Source organism: Ixodes scapularis, unplaced genomic scaffold, assembly GCF_016920785.2.
Source record: "Ixodes scapularis isolate PalLabHiFi unplaced genomic scaffold, ASM1692078v2 PGA_scaffold3__209_contigs__length_174095766, whole genome shotgun sequence".
In the NCBI taxonomy this organism is placed as follows: Eukaryota; Metazoa; Arthropoda; class Arachnida; order Ixodida; family Ixodidae; genus Ixodes; species Ixodes scapularis.
In genome coordinates, this window is record NW_024609868.1 from 94231648 (window position 1) to 94255242 (window position 23595).

Genomic DNA, 23595 nt, shown 5'->3' on the forward strand with positions numbered 1-23595 from the left:
CTTTTTGGTCCCATTGTTCCTACATTCTTTGAGCTGCGCGTCCCAAAAAACCCGACGCTTCGAAACTTCTCGGATACGCAGTTCATTTAACTGGGTGCGATGCATTTTGTCTTACTTGGCGGGACGATCTATATATATTGGCGAAGACGCACAGCACGGCGGAAGCCGCAACGCGATCGACCAGATAAGCTCCTTTTGGCGCGCGACCGCGTAGCCTCATCCGCGAAGTATATTGGCCTAAGCCGACAGCGTCTCCGCCGACGACACACACACGAAAAAAAAAAAAAAAACATTGTTAAAATAATTTAGTTGGGAAACTGCCATTGAGCTGGCTTTGAGAAAGTGGCTGCTATTCGTACTCGAGATCAGAATTATTGGCGATCGCAACGCCCCCATTTTTCCCACAGCGGCCACTTCGAGAACTGCACGGCAACACGTAGTGGTTCAGGTATCGTATTCAATAGCGTCCGCTGTCACTTTTCTATTTTAGCTTTAATCGGTCATTTTGGCGCCGAAACATATGCGGTGGATTCAGGGATGCCAACCTCCGTTACACAAGCGAGCGCGCCGCGAATTACCATCGAAGTTCGGAACTGCCCAGGTCGGGTTCCGCTACATAAAATCACCGGTGAGGCATGGTTGTAAAAATATATATATATATATATATATATATATATTATTGTGCCGCAAAACCGTGATTAAAGATTCGTCCTTCCCGGAACGATAGTTGTTTTCCCGGCCCTTGTCGTCTCCCTCGGGTTTCGATGGAGCCGGGTGACCGTCGACTACCGTGCGGTGCGGTGAAAGTCTGCCGTTCTCGGCAGTCAGGAACCGGAAGACTCGTGATGATCGTTTTGATGAATATATTTACACTGGAGAGCGAATATGATACAGGGGCTGTCACGCTGCTGCTGCCCCTCGCGGCAGCCATCCGCGAACAATAGCGCCTCGGCGCCAAGTCCCTTGCCGCGCACGGCAAGGTCTCTGTCCCGCAAGACAGAATACGCGGGGCCCTCGGGGACCGCGGGAGGATGACGTCGTGCTCCGCGCACGTGCTCGTACAAACTCAACTACCCTTCCAAAAATATACGCCGACATTCCGAAGGTGGGCCGGACCTCCCTCTCTCCTCGGAGTCGCGCACATGGCCTAGACAATGGCTACGATTACATGGATGCGACAGAAGCGCATCGGATCCAGTTAACGAATCGAATCGGTCCATGTAAACAACCCGGACCGGATCGGATCGGATCCGATCCGATCCGTTGGGACGGGGTGGTTTGAGATGGTCAATCCGAATCGAGACTCTCCATGTATACACTAGCGGATCGAATCGAGTGCTCGAGCGAGGGATTACGGGAGCTTTGCTCCGCCTGCCGCTAGGCAAACCGGAGACCTCGAAAACAATCTGAAGGTCACGAGGTTTGCGTTGTGATCCTTCGACACGAGGTGCCGCTGCTGGTCGATCCGAATCCATGTAAACTTAGTGGTTGAAGTGAATCCGATTCGCTAACTGGATCCGATGCGCTGCTGTCGCATTCATGTAAACGTAGCCAATCAATTACCCCGGCGGCAAGGGCGACCACCCGCTTCCGCCTTGGGAGCGAAGGTTTTGTTCACTTCCCTTGGGGGGAAATCTTCCACTTTCAGCAGCAGGCTATCGCTTGCCGCCAAAGGGAGAAACGTGAGGCATCGGGCGCCTCCGAAGGACGCTTCGGGTGACCACGTCGCCAATTCCCCGAACAGTTTCAGCTAAAGGCCCGTTCACACCCCTGCGACCTCTTAAAACTGGGTTCCTTGAAACCTCTTACAACGAGAGGACACACTGGCGCCATCTATTGGGTAGTGGTGTAAATTTCGTGGTCCGGAATATTTTCTATTTCTCTCCCGCATTATCCTTTCTTGGCTCGAAAAACGTTTGTCAACGTCATAAACGAGCCTTTCTTATAAGTACAGTATTACGCACATTTGACCTCGGAAATCCCGCAAAACCTTCGCTCTTGTGAAATGTAGTTCCAGCGTCACCGCATAGATGGCGCCTGCGTGCCAGTGTGTTCTCTCGTACTAAGAAATTTTAAGAGGTTTTAACAAGTCTATTCTCTCTCAGTCGTACCCGGTTGCAAGAGTGTGAACAAGCCTTAAGCTCCTTCGCCCATCCCTACGCCGAGTAAACTAATATTTTATGAAAACATCACGCTCTTGTCATTCTGTACTAATCGCCACTAACAGTTCCTGCAAAAAAGATTTTGTCTGTTTGTTTTTACTCAAAACAAGCTTCCTAAACGCTCATTGTGACCACAGTAAAAAAACAATTATCCGCCATCTTGGCGCCATCGAGCGTGGGAGTTTCGGTCTCTGACTCCAGTTCAAGTCAAGTCGTGCAAAGGCCGCTGGCGCCATTTCGCAAGTAGTCATATAAATAAACTTTCATGTTTTGACTTGTGGCTAAAGGGCGGCGCTGTTATCGTATTTAGTTTGGTCTCGGTGGACGCGAGAGGACCGGGTTTCAAGTGTGAGTTTCCCAACTGAGTGTTTCAGTAACGTTGGCACGAACTAAGGGAAAAAAACGGCTCGAGGTAATTACACCTAAGCACTTCTTATGAGCTATGAATGCGAAAGCCTGCATGGCGTTCTTCCGCTCCCTTATTTTGTCTGCGGTGTGCTCCCGTCGACGGCCGAGCGCGCGCTCTCCTCGACGCTCTGACCTTGGGCGTGGAGACGCTACCTCGCTTGGCGGCGAGACGCTTTGTGTTACCGGCGCGCTGGCGGCGCGGACACGCAGCGCCTTGGGGTGGCGGTCGTTGAAACTGACGCGCAGCGGCCAATGAGAGCCTCACTCTTTGGAACTGTGACGCACACCAGCCAATGGAACCGAAGCCGAAATTCATCAGATTCACTCCGCTCCTTCTGGATCGAGGAAACAAGGTGCCGTTGGCTAGCCTTTTCGCGTGGCTTTAAAGCTGGGAGGCACCGAATTGCGGCTTTACTTGGAGGAAGGACTTTAGGTGCCGTTTGGCACGGCTTCAAAGCTGATAACGTCGGCTTGCTCCATGGGACAGTTAATGTTTTCGTATTCAAATGGTCTCCTTCTCGCTTTACCCGGGCACACAGTCTCTGCACTTCCAGCGTCTGCTCTGACCTTGGCGAACGTTGGCTTGAACACCGCGCCAAAAATCTACCCACTTTAACGCGTTCATAAAACTGTTATTGCCGCCGTTGAGGCACAAAACTAGGGTCAATGACAAAGCAGTGTCCTTCCAACACGCGCAACGGAAGTGCCAAGTTCTGCATGACATGGCGCCCACCCAGAAAACGACTTTAATAAGAAGCCGCATATCAAGGAGCCATCTTGTGGCGCCGCTTGCAACCAAGGCGAGGAGAGGACTTAATCTAGCAGATACGACGCGCGTCCTGTCCACGCCTACTGATCAGCCGTAACATTGCGAAAACCCACTCAATACCCTGTTGTTCTACCTTCGGTGCGCAAAACAGCTGCGACCCGTTTTTTTTTTTTTTTTATGAATTCTATAACTCCTTGTTAAGTGGCCCGAGGAAGATTGCACAATGTTTATAAGCATATGTGTAGTGCAATTCCTCTAGCATATGAGGAGGTTGTTTGTGACACCCTAGCAAGAAACCGTTCACATCTCAAATGTGCTCGTTCAATACGATTGATATCTGGCAAGTTAGGTGGCCAGGACATCAACCGGAATTCATCATCATGCTCTGCATACTCTATTAGCACTATTTTGGGCTTTTGACATAGAGCGCTGTTTGTCCTGTTGACGATTCCACTTCCGGTGGGGAAAACAGAAGTCATGATTGGATGTAATTGGTCAGTAGTGACGTTGTCATAGCCCACAGCTTTCATATTATGTGCTCTACTACAGCCACCGGTCCCAAGAATGCACATGAAAACGTCCTCCGCCGTCCCCATCCGCACCAGCAGATGGTAGATGATGCAGATGGCGTGTCAGCTAAGTGCGCTCATGGACTCATTCCCGTATTGTTTGGTTGGTCATGATGATTTGGCGGATCAGTGTACAGGGTGATTCAAGGAGAGGCCAGGCCCTTTAAATCGACTACAAAATTCGGTTTCTTAACCTATCACGCTACGACTTTGTGCAGCGTTGCCCACAGATGGTGTTTTTTTGTTATTTTTTTTTTTTTGTAAAATTTGCAAAGAGTAAGTTTACCTGAGGAAAGAGTAAAGAGATAAAAAGGCTTAGCTCCTATGGAAACGCAGCGACGCCACCGGTCTTCAAACAACACGGCGCCGTTTCGCACGGGAGACAAGTGATGGCGCAACGAACGCCGCCAACGTGAAGCCCCTCGATGTGTTTGCGCTTGTCTTGCAAGTAGCGTCAAATGCGCGAGTGCACGAGGCCCGTGTCTCGAGCGGCCCTTGGAAGCAAATGGCGGCGCAGCACTGAAATGAGCGGGCCTTGGAAGCGAATGGCGGCGGAGCACCCGCTCATGGCACGTGTCTCGCGCGCTTCCACAACAATGGTTGGCGGTACTTGTAAAAACGCTTTTATCAAGGGGCTTTACGCCAACGAACGAGCATACGGCGCCGAGAGCCAGGGTCTTCAGCAGAAGTTCTTTTCGACTCAAAAGCGGCTCGCGTTCCGCAGGCGGCGAAAGTCGCAGAAACAAAAACAGGCGCGGTAACAACAAGGAACTGCACTTTCTTGTCTGCTAAAGACGCCGGCTCTCGGCGTCGTATGCTCGTTCGTTGGCGGCAGTTGGCGTCGCGACCGCTTGCGCCATCTCTTGTCTTCCGTGCGAAACGGCGCTGTGTTGCTTCAAGACCGGTGGCGTCGCTGCGTTTCCATAGGAGCTAAGCCTTTTTCTTTCTTTACTTTTTCCTCAGGTAAGTTCGCGCTTTGCAAATTTTACATAAACAAAAAAAATGCACCATCTGTTGGCAACGCTGCACAAAGTCGTAGCGCGATAGGTTAAGAAACCGAATTTTGCGGTCGATTTAAAGAGCCTGGCCTCTCCTTGAATCACCCTGTATGTCTTACACATAGAAGTGACCCATAGATGACAGCAAACTCTTACATAGCTTCAAGCAGAATGCAATTCTGCATTAAAACGTAAACCCCATTAAAGCCTTACGAACGCCAATAAGCACGTCTGAGCGATTGTTTGCCTATAGCTAAGGCTCCTGGAACGCGTCTACGACTGATATGTTTACTGCGCCTTGAGATTTCAGCCTGATGACATCACAGAAGCGTCTGCTGTCACCGGCAGCGATCCTTGGGCTGTAACAACGGCGGTGGTGGATGATGCAGGCGCCTGTTGTGCTCCAGGTCGCTCTCCAGCTTGACAGCCTACGGAAGCTATGCGGAGCGCAGGTTCGGCTGCTTCTTGCTCAGAAGTTGCAATGATGTCAGAAGGCCGAGTTCTTATTGGCTGATAGAAACAAAAAATAGTGGGTAGGCCTCAAAGCATTTAGCATTGAGGTCTACTATCAAAGCCAATCAGATCACGGCATCGTTCTGGAGTCGCCAGAACTCCTGCGCAAGAAGCAGACGACTTGCTCTCCGCATACAGCAGCAACGAGTTGGGATCGCCCGACAACAGCGACACTCACGTTCACTCGTACTTTCTGCCGGGACATGTAGCCCCAACCGTCAGGATCACAACATCCTATAGCATACTCCCCGGTTTTTGTGACGCCATTTGTAGCCACCTCGGGACTCCGTTTGATGTATGGGTGGGCAAGGACTCTACACACACCAGTCCGGGGCGGGTTGCAGCTCATAGCTTACAATTTGGTTTTAGCCTGCGCCAACCGTGCCAGATTCGGTCGTCAAAACTGGGAGTGAGTGAACGAGAGAACATGACAAAGAAAGTGGAGCAATTGGGATGGTGGCCCCCTGATGTCCCGAGGGTCGCTTGCCCAAACTGTCATCTATTCCTTTTCTAATTTTTTTTTTCTATAAACAAATATAATTATTTTATCGTTTTTCCCATTTACAACCCCATGGTGCACCCGCCCACTTTTTCACTAGGAGAGAAAGGTATCGAACAAAAATTTAGGGCGCAAACTAGGTTTTGATGGTCGAACATATGTTAAGACGAAACCCCGAGACTGAGACTTTGTGTTGTCGTTTTGTTCTACGTTTTTCTCCAGTCTCGGGGCTTTGTCTTTAAAAAAAGAGAAGGGTGCCCTAGGGATAAATCTTAGTTGCATGATAAATTTCTTGGTCCAAAGACGTATATGATCAAATAAGATAATATAAGCACATACTAGAGCAATACAAATGTTTATAAGAAGTTATAAAAAACTGATGAGATGTTTAATATTGCTTCTATATAATCTGATATTGTTCTTCTATGTTCTTATAAGGTTCTTATATGCTCTTATATGACCTTGTTTGAGCATATCTGTTGGGGTGGGGCCAAAAAATGCCTTATACATAAAAGGTTTTTCGCTAGGGTAAGCTGTGCTAAAGGAGGATACAGGAAGGCGGTCGGTATTTTTTTCCTCGTTTTTTCCCCAAAATACAAACAAAGTGGTGCGCCGTGCGGCCGTATACCTGAGGGCTGTGCCTTTAAATATTGTTCTCCTCGCCAGCCGCTTCTCCTCCCACTTTTACGGCAGCCTGGTATTTTGGGCCGGAAAGCGAACGTTTTTCCTCCTTTATTTGAGGCTGCAGGCACCGTAGCCTAACCAAAAAAGTATAAAGGTTCGTTCAAAATGGCCGTTGGTTACGCCACGTGGTGCAGCGAGGAGCAGCCCTGGCCTCCGGGAGCCGACTCGGGTCGGGCGTGGATGGTGGCGGCCGCCTGCTCCTGGTTTTCCTTCTTCACCTGGCTCCCGGTCGTCTGCTCGGCCGTGCTCTACGTGGCCTATATGAACCAGAATCCGGACGTGCCGCGCTGGGAGGCCTCGTGGCCGTTCACCATCATGCTCGTCGTCATCAACGCCGGAGGCGTCGTCTATGCCGTTGCGTCCGAATGGCTCACCGAGCGCAGCCTGCTGTTCGTAGCCGCTGCGCTTTGTGCGGGTTCTCTGGCCATCAGTTCTTTTGTCCATAACATTGTGACACTTGTCCTCTTCCTCGGAGTCGTCTATGGTGAGCGTTGCAGTTGATTAGACGGCGGCTAGTGACGTTCTATATTTTAAGCTCTTTTTCCCCCTGAATTGAGTAAGCAACCCAGACAGCACACGACGTCGGGCCAGCATTGGTATTCAATCGGCAAACAATGGTCCAATATTGGGCCAATGTGGCCATCGTAGAACCAATATTGGTGGTACACTGGAATATACTGGCCAACGTTGGCCTGACTTGACCAACGGCTCACCAACGCTGGTAATCGATTGGCTTAGGCCGGCCAACATTGGCCTACCTCAGCCAATGGCTTACCAACGTTGGCAAGCGATTGGTTTAGACTGGCCAACATTGGCCAACCTCAGCCAACGGCTTAGCAACGTTGGCTATTGGTTGGCTTAGGTTGGCCAACATTGGCCTGTCTTAGCGAATTGGTTACGAACATTGGTAATCAATTGGCTTAGGCTGGCCAACATTGGTCTATTTTAGCCAATGAGTTGCCATCATTGGTAATCGATTGGCTAAGACAGGCCAATGTTTGCCAGCTTAAGCCAATCAATTACCGACATTGGTAATCGATTGACTTAGGCTGGGCAACATTGGCCTGTCCTACCCAGTGGCTTACCAATGTTATATATAATTGGCTTAGTTATTTTAATGTGCTGATCGCGCACGCTGAGAACAATCTCTAGCTATGCCTCCGGGGGGAACGATTCTTCTGTTTTCACACGCAGAGCAAGTTAGCAACTGAATTAGAACGCTGTATGCATTGCGAGCTGTAGCAAGTTTGAGCGTCCACGCAGAAAAAAAACGTGTTCGGTGACAGGTTAAAAATAAACGCTGGGGAGGAGGTCGACTCCTCCTGATCTTTCGATCTACAAATATGGAAAGAGATGGGAGGAGCTTCTACCACCTGTCACCGACTATAACTAACACGCGTCTTCCCAAAACTGATAGTTATGCTTAGTAAATTCCACACAAAATACAAAATGCACGCCTCCTTCGATTTGTGTATATGTTTATACGGCAAAAAGCATAGTGCCTCTTCTCTTATGCCCATTTAGCGACGCAGCCGGGAAACCTTTCCAAAGAGGGGGGGGGGGGGGGGGGGGGGAGGGGGGGAGGCAGGGTTCAACCCCGAAATTTCCACCCGCCTCCCCAACCTAGGACACGGGTGTATTGTCAGCTGTATGTGATCTTGAAAATCTCAAGGCAACCCGCTTTGCTCAGCCGCAAAACGCGGCCTATAATTCAGACTGAACCGGACAAAATTAAAAAAAATAAATAAAAAGCACTAATAATTTTAGCAAAAAAATAAAACCTTAAACAAATATCCAGCGACTGACTAAGCAATTACATGTCTTCACGAATAAAAAATTGCGTTGAATTAACATCTCGAACACCCTATGTTTGAGGTAGGAGGTGACATAAAGCTGATGCGCATTTCAATCTGCAAAGAAAGGTTATCACGCAACATATAGACCTTTCCAGAAAAGGGCTGCTGGCCGGTTTCATTTTCAGTGTTCGTGCATATCGCGCGTGATTTGCTCGCTTTCCGAAGCGACGCACACGCGCGCGCTAAGCTGTGGAGATCGCACGCTGAGCTGTGGATTTGTAGACATTGGAAAGGTCTATAACAGAAGAAGCTGAGCATTATGCCTGCTTGCCCAAAAATGACTTCAAAGTGCGTACAAAATACGGCAACTGCAGTACTGACTACGGTAGTGACAACGCCCTCAGAAATATAAGCTGTAATAGAGCCAACGGGTTACCAAAGTTGGCAATCGATTGGTTTAAGCTGGCCACCAATTGCCTGTCTTAGCCAGTGGCCTACCAACGTTGGTAATTAGCGGCGAGATGTTTTGGTGGCGCCCTCCTATGGTTCCCCCTTGTGACGTCATTACCTTGCGAACAACAAGTTCGATGGTGTCTGTAAATAGCATGGTGGAAGCCTGAAATCATTGCGCTTTCAAAGGAACACTGCCAACACCGTCGAAATTAAAGTTCCTTCATTCTTCTTATTTCCGTCGATGGTGTACCCTTTCCGACGTCATAGTCAGCTTTTGGGCCAATCGTGAAAGGCCGACCACAGCGACGCTTTCGGTCGCGCACGTCGCCAATTGATTGGCTTAAGGCCGGTTCAGACACTTGCGTTTGAGTGCGTTTGACTGCGTTGCGTCGAGTACCGAAAGCGAGTCACCGGCACATCTGTGCTTCGTATGAAGCGTGGAATCCAATTCAAGGAATCATCTTGGCACGCGGTATAAGCAGCAGGAATGTCCTGGTTTCTCGCTGCCGCAACGCAGTAAAACGCAATCAAACGCAACTGTCTGAACCAGGCTTTAGTCTGGTGTGATGAGCGATCCCGCGACCAGCCGAAGAGGACGAGAAAGAAGAAGACGAGGTGGGGGCATGCGAGGAGCGCGAGAGGGGATTCGGGCGGTTGACAAAGGACGGTGCAGACGCGACCAGGCCGGACCTCCGTCGGCGTGACCAGACGTCAAGAGGCCCGACCCACAACCCACTTCTCACGCGGTCCGGGCGCCAAACTTCCGGAGGTAGACAAGACTGCATGCGTGGCGCAGTTGAACAGCCGCTGCCACTCCGTGCCACAGAAGTTTTGAGCCTGACTCAAGCCTTCGGCCAACGCCCAACTGCCTCGTCGCTACGTCCTTCGGCCCAGACCTTGGCGGACACCTGGTCATAGGCTGCCACCGGCGTACGGGGCCTGATTCAAGCCTTCGGCCATCGGTCAACTGCCTCGTCACTACGTCAGGACCTCGGCCCTGACGTCGTAGACCCCTGATCATCGGCTGCCACGGGTGCTACGCCGCAAGGACTGAAAAGTCGTGAGCGAGGGACTTTTTAGGGGACACTCAAACCTTAACATTTGTTGAAGTGCTGCTTGGGAGTGTGCTTTACTAAGACCAATGTGGGTTTGAAAGCGTTGATCTTTGACCTTTGGACCTTTTCGTAGATGCCATCAGTGCGAAGCTAACAATTGAAGAATCGGCAGCTTAAAAATGGTGCTGAAGTGGCTGCCAGGGTCTTGCGACAGGGGAGGCTGCAGGAAGAGGCGTTCGGAAGCCGTAATGGCTCCCCAGCCCCAGGACTCGCCCCAGGACCTTCCCCAGGACCAGGCATAGGCTCCCCGCTGAGCTTCCTCCCTAGCCCCTTTCAATAAAAGTTCCGAAAAAAGTATTTAATTGATCTTGAAATAGTCATTTGCTCGCCAGATAAAATAATGCACAGACAAAGCATAGGAGGACCTTGCCATTTGTGCCCAGAATGTTTTTCTTGCAGTGGGCTGCTAATAAGAAACAGGCCAGGGGTTCTTAAAACCCAATGTTGGAATAACCAGGATTTAAACACATTGCCATCATTGCATGGCCAGCATTAAAGATATGGCATTAACACTGGGACATGCCAATGAATCAGCTTGACTGCAGATAACGGCCTATTCAATGATTGAACTTGTATACCAATGATGGCATAGCCATTGAATTGGTGTGAAAGCCAAAATTGGCATAGCCAATAATCATTGGCTATGCCAATTTTGGCTTTCACACTAATTCAATGGCTATGCCATCATTGGTATACAAGTTCAATCATTGAATAGGCCGTTATCTGCAGTCAAGCTGATTCATTGGCATGTCCCAGTGTTAATGCCATATCTTTAATGCTGGCCATGCAATGATGGCAATGTGTTTAAATCCTGGTTATTCCAACATTGGGTTTTAAGAACCCCTGGCCTGTTTCTTATCCATCATCAGCCATCATTGGCACCTTTTTTAGGCCATCGTTAAACCAATATTTCAGCCATCGTTGGCATCCACACTATGTCGACATAGTGTGGATGCCAACGATGGCTGAAATATTGGTTTAACGATGGCCTAAAAAAGGTGCCAATGATGGCTGGATCATTGGTTGAACGATGGCCCAACGTTGGCGGCAATGACGGCTGGAAGGTTGGTTGGACGATGGCCCAACGTTGGTGCCAATGATGGCTGGAACATTGGTTGAACGATGGCCCAACGTTGGTGCCAATGGCTGGGCCAACATTGGAAGAAGTTGCGCTCGGCCAGAATACCAATGTTGGACCAACATCCGGAGCCAGCGTTTGCCATTGTTGGCCCAATGTAGGTCCAACAATGGTGTGCTGCCTGGGAAGTATATAGAGGAAAAGTCAAATTAATTGAACGAAAAATTAGAGGCCAAAGAGAAGAGCCCTAGTAAAAAAAATCATTTGTATGAGAAATTTCTTGTGTCCAATAAACACATATGAATCATACAAGATATATAAGAACATACAAGAACATATGAGAACCACATAAGAATTATATGAGAACTATATAAGAATTATATAAGATATATAAGAACCCCATAAGAAACTTATAAGAAAGTTCCCACTAGTTTCCTATATGGTGCTTCTATGTTCTCATATATCTTATATAGTTCTTATATAGTTCTTATATGGTTCTTATACGGTTCTTACTTGTTCTTATATGTTCTTATATATCTTGTATGATTCATATGTGTTTATTGGACACAAGAAATTTCTCATACAAATGAGAATTTTCAGTAGGGAGCTGCTTTAAAGATGGGTCTAATGTTTCCGCTGTAAAGCGGAAAAAAAAGGGGGAGGGTGCTATTTCGCGAGTGCAGTAAAATAGCCCGTACCGATTCGCTGGTGAGTCTCTCCCGGCGGTTAAAATAGTAGCAAGATGGATTTCGAGTTCCCGCGACCGGCTCTATAGGGAAAACGCACCTAGCATTCAGGCTTATTCCACTCAATAGACGTAAGCCTTGATTTTTTTTTTTAATATTCACTTGACACGATCTCACCAGAAATAAATTTCCATGCCGCTCCTAATGAACACGGTTAGTTTCTTTCTACTTACATTTCAGTTTCGTATCTCTGCACCGTTTTACTGTGTGCAGAAAGAAACAAAAAAATCAAGCTTTAATTCTTGAAGCAAGGACGCACTTACTAGCCGTTCGCCTGGAACGCCTTAAACCTATGGTTTCTGGTCCCCATGAAGCCGGTCACGTGAGCTCAGACTCCCTCTTGGGGCCATTTTTCTCGCCACCTGCACGACACTTTTGAGTCGACAACATTGTCTGTAATGACGCCGGCTCACGGCGTCGTGATCGCTGCCGCCATCTCTTGTCTTCCGTGCCAAACGGCGCCCTATTGTTTGAAGATCGGTGGCTTCGCTGTAGTTCCATAGGAGTTAAGCCTTTTCCTTTTTTTCTTTTTTTTTACTTTTTTCTTGGGTAAGTTTGCTCTTTGCAAATTTTATAGAAAAAATTCACCACCTATGGGCAGCGCTGCACGAAATCGTAGCGCTATTGGTTAAGAAAACAATTTTCCCGTCGATTAAAAGAGCCTGGTCGCTATTTGAGACACACTGTAGAAAGTAAGGCCGAAGAACGAATCACAAAACAAAAAGTGTGAACGTAAGATAACGCACCTTACGTTTCTTCAGCTGTCAGCGTCTATACTATAGCGATTATTCATTGGCGGCCATAGCTGAGTTTGTGGTTGCTGAGCGCGAGCTGACAATGGCTTTCCACGGCGCTTCTAACACATGTGTTCCACACAACCAGGATTGTCACCATTAGCACTCGATATGTAAAAGCTCCTTCGAGGCATACGCTGTGCACAACGCACTCAAATATGACTTCCTGTGAATGCCTCCGGCTTAAAGTGGAAGCCCTTCGTTCTAAATGATTAGCCCTTACTTATAATTAGCTGCGGGAATTCTGAAAATGAGTGCTCCGCGATGTACGGTAAAACTGTAAGGTTTCGTTGTTGTTGTTGTTGTTTTTTTGTTTTTTTTATAACTGCGAAAAAGTCAGAAAACCACTCGCCGGCAAGTTTTTTTAACAATTCAAATTTATTCGAAACACTCGAAATTAATAAGTACCAAAGACAAAAAAGAGAGTGTTCTACAAATAAACATTATAAGACCACAGGGTCGGTGGTCCTGAGGAAATTTTACTTCAGTTTCCTTTGAAATCTCGTACTGACAAAAGGGGTATGCCTTTCAGCTCGTCAAGGTTCCTTCAGGACAACGGATCATGGTACCCAGATTTCATTTATTTTGTTTATTAATTTTTAGTTTATATATTAATTTCTTTTAGATGGAAACACAAAAAAAAACATTTATAAATTTCAGAAAATTGGGAATCTAACAAAAACAAACTCCGATAAACCCCGAATATTCAGCGAAAAATAGGTTCCGAAAAACACCCTTCGAATTTTACGAGAACTGAACTTCGAAAACACGGAATACGCGGAGGGCAGTAAAATAGAAAACGACATAATATTCTTGACACCGCAAATAGAAACCTTTGTTTTCAGGTCTTGGCGTGGCGTCAACTTCTATCGTTCCTACGATCCTTCTGCTGCAGCACTTTGGCAAGTACAGGGCCACGGCTTTAGCGCTGATCAGCGGGTCAGTCGACATATCGGGCATGGTCACGCCTTCGCTAGTCCAGCTACTCGTGGACAGATACAACTTCTCCGGATGCCTCCTGATTATGGCCGGCCTTTCCCTGAACCTGTTCATCGCCTGTATATTTCTTAGACGGCCCTCGTGGATCGAAGACAGGGATGACCTGCATACTACAATTACGTCAGAAAGACCATTAACCTCAGGGATAAATGGCACCGGCATGATCTTAAAAGCAGACTCACATACATCGGCAAAGATCCCGGCGGAAGATATCAACAGGAGAAGGGAGGACGACAGTTCACCATTAAGAACAACAAAGGCCCCTCACGAACTCAAGGAGGGCATACTGCGTTCGTGGTTCGGAAGTACGGTGTCCCTAGCGACAGTGCCTTGGGGATCGGCGACGAGGAGCGTCGATGGAGTGGCAAAATTCGGCTCGCAAAGGATGTTGCATCGAAAAGGGGACTTTGAGAGTAACGGTTCAAAGCTGGAGCTGGACACTGGAAGCTTAATTGCCGAACGTTCTAATCAGCTGAGTGATGCCGCGGTTGTCAAGAGCAAAACTGAGACCAGACTGGAGGCACCATCGCAAGGCGACGTGGCAAGGCCCGATAAAAGAACCACGCCCAATGAAATTGAGGAACGTGGGTTCTTAAAGGATACCACCGAAAGCTCTCTTACAGTGTCCGACAGCGGCATTAGCAAGACTGGTTTCTTGCAGAAGCTTAGGACGGTGTCTAGCGTGTACACCTGGACTGTGTGCGTGTCCAAGGGCGCTTCGAACTTCTCGTCGTACACGTTCGCTCTCGTAGCCGTCGATTACGCCCATGACGTCGGTGTGCTGAGCCAGAAGGCGGCCCTGCTGCCCGCTCTCTTTTCGTCGGGATGCCTCGTGGCGACTCTAGTGACCGGTCCTGCCGTTGATCGAAACTTGGTTTCCAGGTAAGATTCGCTGTATCCACCGCCGAAACGCAAATCTTAGCAAATTCTGTTCAGAGTGAAATTTCACCAGTTAAACCCAAACTGAACAAAATTTTTGAAATACCCAAGCTTACTCTACCTGACACAAAATTTATTACTTCTGAATTTGAAATAGCTATTAAGAAAACAGCAAGCGAAGGTTATGCTTAAGCCGACATTCCAATGTTCCCGTGCTTTCCTGTCCGGAAACGTCACATGTTGTATAAATTGCAAGTAGAGGGGGGTAGTAAAAAAAACAGTATTTCGCACGTCTCTTTTTGTCTTGCTGGCGCGAGCCTTTCCAACGTTTATTTCACATCATCAAACTTCTCGTTACTAGTCGAGAAAAAGCTGTGCTGACCCCATATTATAACATTTGACATCATGCTTTCGGTGTTTGCAGTTCTCAGCGTTTTCGATCAAATATGAAAATTCAATAACTTCGCGAGAAAAATTATTGTGACTTGCAATTTGGGGTACAATTCCAAATATGTGTGATTATACGTTAAACCACTTCTGCTGGCTGCTTTCCGAAATGAAAGTATGGATATCTGTGGCTTGGGTTCTCCGTCCAGGGACCCCAATGCTTTAGTCGTCGGCGCCTTAGACTCTACAAAGGATAGAATTTGCAATCCTTGTGGCATGCTCTTGTCGTCTTCTGTAGTCCGAGTTTCGGAAAATGGTCTCAAATCTTGTCTAAACGTTAAACCTTTGAGAGTTCATATTAAAGCTACTATTCACAAAGTGTCGCATAAGATTTTTCCTATTGATGAGAGTTCAGCCTTCGTGGATCACTCAGTACAGAGACTGAGCAAGGTAGTAGACAGTTTTCTGAGGTCGGAAAACCGAACCTTTGCGTATGTAAGAAAGGTGAGGCATGAGTTGGATCGTGCAGCAGTGGTTTTGTTGGTGGGAAATTTGGTATACTTTCGGTCAATGTGTTCAACGAAAATGTAGACGAGGCGGTTGACTTCCTTTTTCTTCCTTCCAAAGGATCGCTGGTCTTGCCGGTTGTTTATAACGAAATGTTTTTAAAAAGTGTAACTTTGCGGCCGTAGTAAACAGGACTATAAATGCTAGTATGATTTCATTATGCGTAACGTTCCTGCTTAAGAACAACGAAGTTCATTTGCCCCTGAGGTTGGTAGTTGACAAAAAAGTTATCGGCAAAAAGTAGTCACTGATTTTACCCCAGGGTCTGAGCCCTCTTATGATGAACAATGCTGACCAATTTCTGAATCATATTTAACCGTTTCACTGTAAGCTCGTAAAAGAGCTTTCGTTGAATATTAAGAATTTGTTTTAGTTTTTAGATTTCGGTATTTTGCTTCAGAAACTGAGAGATTTCTATGAAGAAAAGTCGGTGTTGTTCCAGTCGCAATCGGGCATTACTTGCGGAAGTTTTCTAAACCTCACGGATCTTTATTCAGCCAACTGTGACAACGATTCAAGGGAAGTTGTGCTTGCAAAAAAAAAGTGGGATTTGCATCGGTTCCCGGATAGCTCCTGTCTTGTCTGAAATATATCTAAGTATTATCGACATCAATTTGACTGAGTTACTCACGCAGTTTTCTACAAGTGTTCTGCTGACTCGGTAGCCGATATCTTGGTGTGTTCCTTGGATTTTGCCTGGGAGATCGTGTTAAGGCCCAGTTTTTGCAAGAAGCTTCTGAGTTATCCTTTTCAGTGGAAGTGGCCCAGGGCGTTCATCTATGGTTTCTAGGTATCAGGTTTTTTTGTTCAGTTTGGTATTTTCCGGGAGTTTGGAAAGGAGGTCTCTAGACCCCTTTTGCATAGGTTCAGTTGCAATTCGAAAGTTGTAAAGCACGGTATATGGTAAAATTCGTGCTGTTGAACTCGCTAAAATAATCCTGTTTGCACCATCTGGGTCCTGGGTTGGAAAAACAGTTACGCAGATTGTTCCTGGCTGGTTATGGCAGTGATTTTGCGTCTTCTATAATGCTTCGGCTGTTAACACGCAGTGATGTCGGAAGAGCTGAAGGAACAGATACGAAAAAGCTGGTTTGTCTCCCGTATTTTCATGATGTGTCTCATAACCTGAAGGGCATTGCAGGGATGTTAGGTATTCCTGTACTAGCTTTTAAACCCGATAATCGTCTAAACAGATTGACCCCTTTCGTGGCGGAAAGTAGTGTCTGTAGTAAAGATCATAGCGAGCCTTCTGCGAGTTGTGATCTTGGAGTAGTTTACCAAATTTCCCTAAGGTGTGGCGCGTTAGTCTATGTTCGCCAGACTGCTTGATACATAAATGACAGGCTCTGTGAGCGCCAGAGATATCCAGAATAGCAGTGATCGACTTCCGAGTTGGCCAAACATATGTCCCAGTGCATTATTGTTGTGTTGTGTGCCAAGACACTGCCATTCTGTGTAAGAAAAGAGACGTCCATAAACGTCTCGTCAAGGAGTCGTTGATAATTTCCAAGAATAATGATTGTTTTAGCAATATGTCAGTTGTTCTTACCGACCCTATGAAAAATCTTCTTAACAACTATTGTTTTCTTGTGTTTTCCCTTCTGTTCCTTTTCTTCTTCGAACGAGTGACCTCAGATCGGTCGCCGGGGGAGAGAGGGAGCGGTTTTTTCCTGTGGCCCTTGGAACGAGTCGCCGGAGGGGGGAGGAGGGAGGGGGAGGGGAGTAGAATGAAAGTGCCTAATTTGTTCTTTTGTGTTGGTTGCTTGACCTCGGCGATTAGACCTTCAGGCAGCGTTGTCTCTTTGTGGTTATGGACAGGATCCGGACAATATCGTCCCGAAAAAAATGGTCCCGGACAAAATGGTTCCGGACCAAATGGCTTTGGACTAAGTGGTTCTAAGCGCAAACTCGGACAAAACGGTCCCAGGCAAATTTTAAGGCATAAATTGCTTGCTTGTGTGGGATTAGTCGATTGTTTGTACTTGCTGCAAATAGACCCCTTTCGGAAGTCACGTGCCGATTATCAGAAGGTCGGAACCACTGCACAATGGCGGAACTGACATCGTGTAACATGCAAGTCATTCCATGAGACAGCGAACGTCGGGGCGTGGGCAACGCTAGTAGCTAAGAAGCTAATCAAACGGTGCCGAATGTTCAACGTCACTGCGCTCATCGCCTTTTTCTGTGGGTGTGTTTTTGTCTTCTAATTCAACCGAACACATACAGCGTGCCGTGACGTTGCGGATTTCGTGCGCCATTGTGTAGGGATATTAGACCCGTTTCGAAAGAGTGCCATCTTTGGAAGCTGTGAAATCCCTACACAACGGCGCACGAATCCAGGAAAAGAGCTCACCAAACAGAAGGTCACCGGACAAAAGCTCACCTATCTTTTCACAAACCCGGTCAAAAGCTCACCAGGAGAAAATTTCATGCTGGTCTTAGCACGAGCGCGGACAACTTAGGTGTACGCGTGCGACACTAAACTGCAACCATACGTTAAATACGACTGGCACCTGGTTTGTTGATTAGAGTGAATAAATGTTTATTTAACGGTTGGTTAGAAGCGAATGCAGAACCCTACTACCTCAGCAGTCTTGGTAGGTCTCGGTGTGCCTGGAACGCCTTGCGAATAATTTCCGACGGTTGTGCAGGCACAGGGCGGTTTTTCACGCCAGCTTCAATGGGGGCTGAACTCTACGGGGTTGTGTAATGCTATGGTAATGCCCTTGACCTTGCTGTAAGCAATCGATCAACCTTCGGACTATTGGATTGGGCATAGCCGACAAGCTTCTGGAACCCGTTAATCCATCCTTCGCAGGCGTTGTTCGTCCGGTCTTCATCTTGTAGTGCGGTGTCATACATATTCCATCGTTTTGGTGAACTCCAGTAGTCGTCGGCACACAATCAGACAAATTGAAGAATTCGCCCTGTGTAGCGCAGCAGAAATAGCAGAAGAAACACGGAAGGGGCAGTTGACATACGTGCAATCAAGGTAGTCGAGCAGGTCACCTATGTCACCTCACCGGTAGACTTTTCCCTGATGTAGGTTAGTCCTTCGGACACAGGCTGTGGTGGAAGGAACACCAGCCCATCCAACACTCCGCGCAGCTTTGTAAACTGGTCGTCAGTCTTGTAGTTGTATTCACAACGCAGTGCTTTGCATAATGCAGTTTTGCTTCAGTTTCCATTTGCCACAACCTTGAGATAATCTTTTATTTTAAATATATTTACGACTCACAATGATGGAAACAATTTTATTTTCTTAGCCATTCACTTCGAGCATTACTCTGAACCCCAAGAAAACATATGCATTAGTAATGAAGAGACATTGAGCTTAACCTTGCTCGTTTAGTTATTTTTTTAGCAAATTGTTTTCGGACGCCCAACAGCATTCTAGTTGGCTGAAGTGACAGGGCGAACCGTCACTGCAATATATATATATAGGAAACGTGATAGCGCTAAATTTTTACTTACCAGAACGTCCCCTTCAACAATGGTAGAATGGTTTCAGTTGGCTTACCTTTCTTTACGTGCTTTAGCAGAGGTGGAAAAAGCAGCCTCCTAATAATGGTTCAATGTCCAACGCGTCCGCACTTTAGCCCAACCCACAAAAAAAAATGCGGTGAGCTTTTGTCCGTGTCTGAAAAAACGGGCAAGCTTTTGTCCAGTTACCCTAACAAAGAGAAAAAATGTTTTGCCGAATGTTTAAATTATGAAACAATAACCACTTTAACGTTTATGAATCCAATTAAAAACACATTGCATCCAGTAGCTGAGCTAAGAAGAAGGAAAAAGTATACTACAGAAATAACATACAAGTATGTACATATATAAAACAAGGTGTCTATAATATTTTACATTATCAGCACTAGAAGAAAAGCGTTGTTTCATAACACGCCATCATACGCACAAAAATAAATTGACATTCGTGTTCATACACCGTAAAGTCGGTCTGCCTTTGAGGAGCGGTGACAGTGGTCTACGCTTTAAATTAGAAATTTAGCCAGTGCAGTACAACCGCTTGCCTGGGGTCTTTGACGTGCATCACGCAGTGGTGATATACGACGCGTGCAGGCCATCACAAATATGTACTGTCTGATTCATTATGTTCATGCGTTTTCTTGCAGCGTCATTGCGCCTCTACCATGTTTTACTAAAACCACAATGCAGCCGACGCTACGACCTCATACGACTAATCCAGCACTACTGAAAACAAAACGTGATAATTGTTTTCGTCGACTTTTTTTATGCATGTTATTACGACCTAGTCCAATCAAGCTCAGAGTGCATCGCGACCTTGCGCTTTTAGTGTGTGCGTGTGTATTTGTGTAGTGACTTCCTAGCTCCAGCTTCGTAAGTGCTTTAACTTATGCAAAGAGGGGTCTTAGAGTCGAGTGAGCAATAATAGACTTTGAAATTAACTTTTTAACTTTTTGGCTTCTCTCGTTGTTTTCTAAAATATATCACAAAATCATTAAATACATTAGGACGTACATTACACATGAGTTGAATAAGGCATCAGTGCATCAGTTAACTAAAATTTCAGATGCGCGTTAAAGCCGCAGGCTAGCGGTTGTACTGCACTGGCTAAATCACTCCTCTACAGCTGGGAGACTCGTCGCCCGTTGAGGGAGACCAAGTTCTAGGCTGTATAAACATGAACACAACCCAATTTGTTTTAAATTTCAGAGCTCCCAAAGTTTTAACAAATCACTCGTGACCATTTTGTGCTCGACCATTCTGACGGGGAACATTTCGTCCGGGACCATTTTGTCCGAGACCAGTTTGTCCAACACCCGTTGTGGGCCTATTTAATGATGTGTTTTTCAAAAAGAAATATTTAACTGAGTTCGGACTTTCGTGTGTCTGCGTCCCTTTTTTGCACACTCGCTCCAAGGTTACCACGCCCGTCCTTAACCTGCTCGCCTGTCTACTTGCTTTAACCTTAGTAACTACCAACATGTTGTACAAAACTCGCGTAGAAAGGGTAAAAACATAGGCGAGCTGGTGAAGAACTTTCATAGTAACTGGAAACACCAGAACAATATAAAAAAAACGGACAAAAAACAACAAGTCTCAATGGAAATTTGTTGTTTTGTCTGTTTCTTTTCTTTTATTGTTTCGTGTCTTCGGTTACGATAAGGCCCGCGTGTCTATTTTACCGTGCTTTTTGCGGGGAACCAATCACTGCAGTTTGCAGAAGGGCTTTGTGAATTACTAACAGCTCATATTCGCCGTAAAGCTTTGATGGCATGTATTAGACTCGTGCTAAAATCATTCGCGTATTTGTTTTTGTTTTGTTTTTGCAATTTAGTTTAAAACGGTTCTCTTTGCTGATCTGAAATCCACCATATATACTAGACCTCCGAAAAAATCTCCTCCTGCTCGCTGCCATCTTTGTCTGTTGGGCTGTGGAGCGCCTTCTGAGCACGTGCTGAAGCTATGCTGTACGGTATACAAGACGCTGCGCATGAGTCCACAACTCAGTAACTTGTCATTTTTCGCCCGGGTGATAATCGCTGAGAAGGTCTATATCTGTGAAACATACAGTATTTGATGTGAAGGTTTTGAACATATCAATGTAAACTTCGTACTTAAAAACTTTCTTAGAATGACCTGCAATATTTGCTTCAAAACGCATTCTAGCTCAAGAGGCTAGCGTATTTAGGAGCTCAATAGCACGCCAGCTTTTTGGCCGGGGTGCTAGAAGAGCTAATGGCGTCCCAGAGAAGCCGCAAAAATCCTGATTGGTCGATGGGGTCATGACGTCACAGTCGCATGAAATCGCGCGGGAATTTCAAAGAACCCACAACCCATCACGCTTGGAACGAAAGTTATTAAAACATGACATGTAATGCAAATTAAAGATCGCTGCATGTCTCAAAAAATTTCACCTTATAAAGTAAGCCATTTGTCTTAAAAGCGAAAATTTGAAGTTTTCTTTAAAGGCAAATTCTTTAAGCTTCATCGAAATTTGAAATATACCCGTCGTGTCAGAAATAGGTTGAATATGATCCACAATATCCGTAAATGACAATCGCACGTTTCTATTTTGAGCCTGTATGATGGCTGTATTTATCGTTGTAAACGGCCCACTCTGGCAAGCGCTCGGAGAGCAGCCCGCGGAGATCACGTCACATCCGGCGCAATCGTGACGTAGTCTCTCTCGGGATGAGCGAAGCTGCGGCGAGGCAGACGTCGTCAGGATGCCCTAACCGTTTCAGCCACCGAAGCGGTCGAAGCACGTGAGCGATCGGGCCACCGCAATTAACCGCAAATCTGCTTTCGTGTGAATTTTGAGTGACGGGTTAATCTTCTTTAATCTTGTAGATGGAGATAGCGACGTCTGGGACACATAAAAAAGAGTCCTGTTGAGTTGAGAGTTCCTCCCTCCCCTCTTCTCTTGTGCTGGCCGTAGAGCTGTCGGGATGACGTCAGGTTGGTTATCGTCACTACCTGTCAAGGTTCCTAGACGGGCATTACAAACGAGACGTTAGCGACATCCACCAGGTGCTCTTTGCTAATCATTTAATTCGTTTTAAGATTCCTTTTCCTGTCTTTTTTTAAGAGATATTGGTGTGTCCGATGTGATACTGCTTTTTGGAACACGTAAAGACGAAAAAATAAGCGCCGAAGTTTCGCTGTAGTAATCGTTTAAAGCTCGCAACGGAAGGCCATGACCCTTCCGTTGCGAGACACACGCTACCGACTAGGCCAAGCCAGGGGGGTAAAGGTGGGTGAGGAGGAGTGGCAAATCCCGTGCGCCGACACCCGGGGTCCCGAGTGAAAGATCGGAAAAGAGAGCGACAGAACACGAGAGAAAGAAAGCAACGTTGCCAGCTGAAGGACGGCAGTCGCAATGTAAACGCGAAGAGTGAAAACTCTCAGCAATATAAACAGTGATAATTTAACGTTGTAAACTAAATTCTGAGCTATTCTAACGCTTATAAAAAGCAATAAAGTCATTACGCTTCATTAACTTCCCTTCTGTCGAAATCTCGGAAATCTGGTGGTTGCGCAGCCGGTAAAGCGCAGGTGGGCGCCCCACCGGCGAAGCCGGGTATATGGTTTAGTTTAGCGTTAACGCGAGGCCGTACATCTGCGCGCTATGCAAAAAGAAAGCTTCGAAAGGAACGCGAATATCTTTCCACCGGTAAGTTCGTGGATTGTTGAAGTTCACGAAACTGCTCTGATGATGTAACCGTGTTTGGGACCCCGAGGGTCTGCCTGCATGCTCCGCCGCTTGCGGCAGCCAGAATGTATGGGAAAATGGCGGACCTTTTCCTCTAGAGTTACTATGTATGATCTCTATGGGCCGAGCAGACACGCTTGCACGGCTTGGGAACAGCTTAAGCGTCTTCCTGTGATTTTTTATGACCTACGCATGAGCTATAACGTAAGTCCCATCCAACAATATAATTAAAATAATAATCTAAAACGTTGTTAATTGCCCTATTAAGTGAAATTAACTAAAAATACCAAACGTTTTTATTTTTAGAGCGCAGCTTTTAGGCGCCCGTTCCCGGCTTGAGCGGCACGCCGTCGCCGTGACCGCGCGGTGTATTATGGGACGCGTGGTGTCACTGGTGACGTCATCACTGACGTCGCTAATGACGTTATCGGCATCGGCATCGTCACTGATGACATCATCGGCGTCCGCATCGTAATCGTCATCGTCACTGATGACGTCATGAGTGTCGTCACTGATGACGCCATCGGCATCGTCACTGGTGACGTCATCAGCGATGTCATTAATGACGGTGACGTCATCGTGATGACGTCATTGTCACATGACCCCCGTGAGGTCACGTGACCCTCGTGAGGCGACGGCGACGCCGCTCGGAGGGAGGAATTGCAGACAGGATGAGGAGGTGAGGAGGACCGAGGAGGGGTATACCTTCCCCTCAGTACCCTCCCCTCGGTTGACACTGCTACTAACGACCAATACAAAACCAAAATGACAAGGTGCGTGATCCTCATGACCAATGTTTCTCATTATTAGAAGAACACGAAGATAATATCAACTTTTTATTTGCAATGAGTGTGGTTTAGCGTATTAAAAAGGATGAGAGGGCTCTTTTTCCAAGATCTTCAGACAAACGTTTTCTTGTCAAAGACGTGCTTTCAGAGCGCCAAAAACCAAGGGAATCAAAATTCTTGCTTTCCTTTCATCTTCGTC

General features: G+C 46.8%; 1 protein-coding gene across 1 annotated transcript in view; it reads left to right on the forward strand.

Annotated features, from left to right (window-relative positions):
* Positions 1–6707: 6707 nt before the first annotated feature.
* LOC121047762 overlaps positions 6708–23595 on the forward strand; it is a 41103-nt gene continuing 24215 nt past the window's right edge. The window contains exons 1-2 of the mRNA XM_040503258.1: positions 6708–7086; positions 13430–14465. Coding sequence (XP_040359192.1) covers positions 6708–7086; positions 13430–14465 — 1415 coding nt within the window. The remainder of the gene's footprint in view (positions 7087–13429; positions 14466–23595) is intronic.